Source organism: Priapulus caudatus, unplaced genomic scaffold, assembly GCF_000485595.1.
Source record: "Priapulus caudatus unplaced genomic scaffold, Priapulus_caudatus-5.0.1 Scaffold1354, whole genome shotgun sequence".
NCBI lineage: Eukaryota > Metazoa > Priapulida > Priapulimorpha > Priapulimorphida > Priapulidae > Priapulus > Priapulus caudatus.
In genome coordinates this window covers 62,876-69,105 of record NW_014578415.1, presented here as the reverse complement: position 1 = coordinate 69,105, position 6,230 = coordinate 62,876, and the positions used below count along the sequence as shown (strand labels likewise).

Below are 6,230 nucleotides of genomic sequence, written 5' to 3'. Positions count from 1 at the left end.
GTGCGCCTGTATCTGTATCTATGTGCGTGTGTCTGTATCTGTATCTATGTGCGTGTGTCTGTATCTGTATCTATGTGCGTGTGTCTGTGTGTGTGTGTGCGTGCGTGCCGTCATCAGTGTACTAACCTGCACGATCCCGCGTGGCTCATGCAATGTCTGTGCTCACGGCGACACCCGCAGAATCCGGGAGCTGTGGCATGACACGGGCTCCATGACCCCCACTCGAGACACGTGCAGCTGCCCCCACAGTGCACTGCAAACAATAACAAAAGCACCAACAAGTGTCAACAACTGTCATTACACGCCAATGCATTGCACTTCACTGTAGACAATAACAAAAGCATTTTGTCAGTAACACCACAAACGTTTAGCGTGCTGCAGTGTAAACACACCGGCAAATATGCCAACGGAATCCAATAATAATAATAATAATAATAATAATAGTAATAATAATGCCGTGATCCACTTTGCATCTAGCACATTCTATACCTTCGTAGTCTATCCTGAAGTGCAAGTCGTATGGCGAAAACCAGGTCTGAGCAACGATGAGCACTTTGTTTTCCGTCGATTCAAAAGTTGGGTATCCATATTCGTTGTTGGTGCAGAACCTGGAAAAGTGTACAAAACATGCACACAAAGCCGAGCTATTGCTGTCAAAATGCAACAACTAAAGCAGCAGTAGCAGCAGCAGCAACAGCAACAGCCAAAGCAGCAGCAACAGCCAAAGCAGCAGCAACAGCCAAAGCAGTAGCAGCAACAGCAACAGCCAAAGCAGCAGCAGCAGCCAAAGCCGTAGCAGCAGCAACAGCCAAAGCCGCAGCAACAGCAACTGCCAAAGCCGTAGCAGCAGCAACAGCGATAGTGATAGCCAAAGCAGTAGCAACAACAGCCAAAGCCGTAGCAGCAGCAGCAACCGCAGCAACAGCAGCAACAGCCGTAGCAGCAGCAGCAGCAGCAACAACAACAGCCAAAGCAGTAACAACAGCAACAGCCAAGTCGTAGCAGCAGCAGCAACAGCTAAAGCCGTAGCAACAGAAACAGTAGCTCTACTTGTTAGGGTTAGAAGACAATCCGTCGACAAATGTATAGAAAATCTGTCGCACGGCCTAGTCGGGCTACAGCAACAGCAACAGCTACAACAGCATCAGACCAATTTATATATATATATATATATATATATCTGCCTAGAGGCACTAGCGCATCGTTTTACTTTGGTCCGCCTCTTCCGATGTCGTCGTATCTGACTTCGATCCAGTCCGGGCAGCCGTACTGGGGTGCGGCGACGCCGTTACTAGTGTGTACCCAGTACGCTGTCTCGATGGTGATGATATGAATGGTGATCGTGCTGCCAGGCGGAGACTGAGAAATAACAACGACGAGATAAAGTAGCAACAACAGCAGCAGCAGCAGCAGCAGCAACAACAACAACAACAACAGCGGCAGTCCACCGTAGCAGTAGCCGCAGCAGCAACAGCAGCAGCAGCAACAACAACAGTCCACCGTAGAAGTAGCAGCAGCAGAAACAGCAGCAGCAACAACGGCAGTCCACCGTAGCAGCAGCAGCAACATCACATTCAATACACGAAGCGACTTATACACGAGACTGAGAAATCTTTTTAATGTACCAATGTTTGTACCAATTACGTTATACGCGAATAGATACGGTACTATCGCGAACATGAGGGGACAGTACTGCGATGATGACGTCACCGGGCGGGCTTGCTAACTCACAATCAGGAGCCACGTCACGCTGGTTTCGTACGGGAAACCCGACTGGCCGCCAGGTAGCGTTGCTGAGATGTGTCCATAGCTGTGGCAGTGGACAAACACATTGCCTCCCGTCAGTCCGCCGACGTCTGTGCAGCGAGAAATCACTTGATCACGTGAGAATGCGTCCCCCCTGACGCCCCGCGACCCCGTTCACACCCGTCCTCCCTCAGTTACCTTTTGAACACGTTCCCTGGCGCCCTCCCCGCCTACCCTACCCTTCCCTGCCTATGAGAATATGCTCCACACCCAGTTCTCCCAAAAGAATAATCGAATAAACGATTGAAGATCGATCGAAGGATTTCAATCAAGTAACTGTCAGAACAATAGGGTTTACATCCGACAGGGCGTAGCATATTGTTAAATTATCTTAAATAATTAAAATTATTCAGAACAATGCGGTTCCTACATCTAACAGGGCGTAGCATATTGTTAAATTATCTGAAATAATTAAAATTATTCAGAACAATGCGGTTCCTACATCCGACAGGGCGTAGCATATTGTTAAATTATCTGAAATAATTAAAATTATTCAGAACAATGCGGTTCCTACATCCGACAGGGCGTAGCATATTATTAAATTATCGTAAATCATTAAAATTATTCAGAACGATGTGATTTACTTCCGACAGGGTGGTTGGCATCCTCGCAGTAGTCTCCATGAAGGCCGTCGGGACATATGCATTTTGCGCAGGCGTTCGGATTCTGCATGCCTCTGTTTTCACATGGCGCGCTCCCATGTCCGTTGCAGCTAGCTACAAGAGGCAGATGATAGACAGCTATGACTATAATATGATTATTAGCTACTACAGCTACAAGTCCATTCAATTAATCCAGTCCTCCGCAGTTAGCTACAAAAGACACACGGCGAGTGTAGCAGCGGAAGCGGCAGATGAAAGACGACTATGACCGGTTTAATACCGTGTAGTGCAGGATTAAACGTTTCTGCATGGGGAAAAGTAGGAACGGATTCCAGTCCGAGGTGATATTTATACTGCCACATAATCCGCTAATAATCTTGGTTAATTGCCTCGCTTGTCAACTGTCGGGAAACTGAGAAGGAGATTTCACTATTGCGCTGGGAGGGATACCGCTGCTGGTTACTGCATGGCACGCGTATAAGAACGAGAAATGATGAAAGAATATCAGTCTGTGGATAAAGGGATACTGCTACTCTCGTTATCGCTCGTTAATTGCTAATTAATAACTGCTGATTGCGCTTACAGCTGCAGTAGGCCATGTTGATGAGTTTAGCGTCGTAGAAGGTGATGCCCTTCCTGTAGGTTACGTCTCCCATGCTGTGCTGTAGGGTTGGATCGTGCGCCAGTAGGGTGAACTTATTGTTTTTAGAGAAATCCTGCAGACAGCACGAAGCAAAGTGATGAAGGTCAACTAAGGTTACGGTGCCGGGTGTCAAAATATCGAGAATTGATCAATAATAAAATCGATAATGAATCGATAAATCGATAATTGATTAATGATCACAAATTACAATCGATAACAGTTATTGATCTAGCCACTCGCCAGGTTTCCGTAGTGCATCACGCTGCTGAAGTCGTAGGCGATGCCTAGGGATGTCGCTTCACTCGACGTACGCATGTGAAAGTTGTGCTTCCTGTCGCTGCGTATGTTGCCCCACTTTACGGTCAGGTAGCTATCGCGGTCCGATCTGCTCTGCTCGTGCCAGAATCCCAGAGCGTGCCCGATCTCATGCACGATGAGCGTTTCCTTTGTAGGAGAGAGAGAAGATTGGAGGTGGATTTACTCATATTATTGATATTTGTCCTAGGGAGAATCTTCCTATGACAAATAGTGTCATAGGAGAGCGTATATGCGTATGTCGTATTTGTCCTAGGGAGGATCTTCCTATGACAAATAGTGTCATAGGAGAGCGTATATGCGTATGTCGTATTTGTCGTTGTTTTGCATGTTGCGCTACCACGGTATCGGCGGTGCTGACGGTCAGTGGTTCGTGCTTACCCAGTCGCAACAGTCGTTCTGAATAGAGATCTCCTGTCTGCCTCCCTGCATGCCTATGTAGGACCAGCAGCTGCGGAGAATAGTAGAATCAAATTAATTAATTAATTGAATGATTATAATAACTATAATAATATTGCGCCTTTTACCCTTACTACCAATCCCACACCACCACTACGTAACAACACTACATTTAAACGCTCGTTCCAAACTAAGCCATATCTAATTACGACCCAAAATTCAAAACCATATTCAAAGCCTTCGATTCATAGATTGGTCACCCACCCGCTGCCGGAGACGAATTCGATGTAGTTTGTGGTGGCGTGTGTTTTAGGGTGGAACTTCAGGCATGTCAGGTCCTCCCAAGCCGCCATCCCATCCAGGATCATGTGCTCGGTGTCGTGCTCTAAACAGAAACAAAATTAATGTTAATTTCAAAAAATGCGGAGAAGAGAGAGAGAGAGAAAAGAAAGCGAGAGAGAGAGAAAGAGAAAAGAAAGCGAGAGAGAGAGAGAGAGAGAAAAGAAAGCGAGCGAGAAAGCGAGAGAGAAAAGAAAGCGAGCGAGAAAGCGAGAGAGAAAAGAAAGCGAGAGAAAGCGAGAGAGAAAAGAAAGCGAGAGAGAGAAAGCGAGAGAAAGAGAAAGCGAGAGAGAGAAAGAGAAAGCGAGAGAGAGAGAGAAAGATAAGAAAGCGAGAGAGAGAGAGAGCGAGAGAAAGATAAGAAAGCGAGAGAGAAAGAGAGCGAGACAGAAAAGAAAGTTCTCTCAGCGTTTCTTTCTCTCGGCTCCTCATCTCATCGCTTTCTTCTCGTCGTCTTCTCTCTCTTTCTCGTTTATTTCTCTCTCTGCTCTTCTCTCTCTCTCCGCTGCTTCTTTCTCTCTCTCTCAACAGCTTTCATTCCTCTCTCCTCTCTTCTCTTCTCTCGGCTTCTTTCTCCCTCTTCTCTCTCGCTTCTTCCTCCTCGCTCTCAATCATCTCTCTCTCTCGCTTTTCTTTTCTCCTCTGCTCGTCTCTCCTCTGCTTTTTTTCTCTCGTCGCTTTCTTTTCTCTCTCTCTCCTCAGTCGCTTTCTTTCTGTTTCGCTGCTCTTCTCTCGAGTATCGGTTCTTATCTTTCTCATCGCTCTATCTCTCTCTCAGCTTTCTTATCTTTTCTGCTCTCTCTCTCTCTCGAGCTTCTCTCAGGTCTCTTCTTCTCTCTCTCCGCGCGTTGCTTCTCTCTCTCGTCTCTCTCTCGCAGTTTCGGCTCTCATCTCTCGCTTATCTCTCTCATCTCTCTCGCTTTCTTTCTCTCTCTTATCCGCTTTCTTTCTCTCTCCTCTGCTTCTCTCTCTCTCTCTCTGTCCTCTTCGTCGCCTTTTCTTTTTCTGTCTCGCTCTCATTTCTCCTCTCGCTTTCTTATCCTTTATCTCGCTCTCGTCTCTCTTTCTCGCTTCTTTATCTTTCTCTTCTCGCTTATCTTTTCTGCTCTCCGCATTTCTTATCTCCTCTCATCTCTCTCTCTCTCGCTTTCCTTATCTCTCGTCTCTCTCTCTTCCTCTCTCTCTCCTCTCGATCTCTCCGTCTCTCATCTATCCTCTCTCTCCTCTACTCATCGCTTTTCTTCTCTCTCTCCTTTCTCTCTCCTCAGCTTTCTCTCTCCTTCTCTCTCTCTCTCTCTCACTCCCTCGCTTTCCTTTCCTTCTCTCTCTCCTCATTGGCTTTCTTCCCCTTGTCTCTCTTCAAATCTCGATTTCTTTACTCTCTCATCTCTCTCCTCTCAGCTTTTTTTTTCTACTCTCGGCTTTCTTTCTCAATCTCTTCTCTTCTCTCGTCTCTCTCCTCTCTCGCTTTCTTTTCTGTCTCGCGCTCTCTTCGCTCTCTCCCTCGCTTTCCTTTCTCTCTGCTCGCTCTCCGACTCTCTCTCCTCTCTCTTCTCCGCTTATCTCCTACCTCTCTCTCTGCCTCTCATCCCCTTTCCGGTTTCTGCTTCTCTACGCTCTCTCCTCTCTTTTCTCTCTCCTCCTCTGTCTCCATCGGCTTTCTTTCTCCTCTCTCTCTCTGTCTTCCTCTCGCATTTCTTTTCTGTCTCGCTCCTCTTTCTCTCTCGCTTTCTTATCTTTCTCTCGCACTCGGCCCTTCTCCTCTCTCTCCCTCGGCTATCCTTATCTATTCTCTCTCTCTCTCGCTTTCCCTCTCCTCCGGCTTTATTCTCTTTCTCTCCTCCACTCGCCTTTCTCCTCTCTCTCCCCTCTCGCTTTCTTTCTCTCTCTTTCTCTCTCTCTCTCGCTTTCTCCCTCCTTTCCTCTCTCCTCCTCTTCTCTCTCATCTCTCGCTTTCTTTTCCCTTTCTCTCTCTCCTCTCGCTTTCTCTCTCGTCGTCCATCTCTCTCGTCTCTCTCTCCGCTTTCTTCCCCTCTTTCTTTCTCTGCCTCGCTTGTCTTTCCCTTTCTCTCTCTCTCCTCGCTTCCCTTTTCTCTCGTCGTCCCGTCTCGTCTTTTTTTTTCTCG

General features: G+C 47.1%; 1 protein-coding gene across 1 annotated transcript in view; it reads right to left on the bottom strand.

Annotated features, from left to right (window-relative positions):
* Positions 1-6,230, bottom strand: part of LOC106816343 (zinc metalloproteinase nas-36-like) — a 12,137-nt gene that overhangs the window by 1,922 nt on the left and 3,985 nt on the right. Inside the window, exons 5-13 of the mRNA XM_014820921.1 lie at positions 4,030-4,150; positions 3,748-3,817; positions 3,292-3,495; positions 2,992-3,124; positions 2,391-2,522; positions 1,732-1,856; positions 1,211-1,359; positions 490-608; positions 127-253 (exon numbers count right to left, since the gene is read on the bottom strand). Coding sequence (XP_014676407.1) covers positions 127-253; positions 490-608; positions 1,211-1,359; positions 1,732-1,856; positions 2,391-2,522; positions 2,992-3,124; positions 3,292-3,495; positions 3,748-3,817; positions 4,030-4,150 — 1,180 coding nt within the window. The remainder of the gene's footprint in view (positions 1-126; positions 254-489; positions 609-1,210; positions 1,360-1,731; positions 1,857-2,390; positions 2,523-2,991; positions 3,125-3,291; positions 3,496-3,747; positions 3,818-4,029; positions 4,151-6,230) is intronic.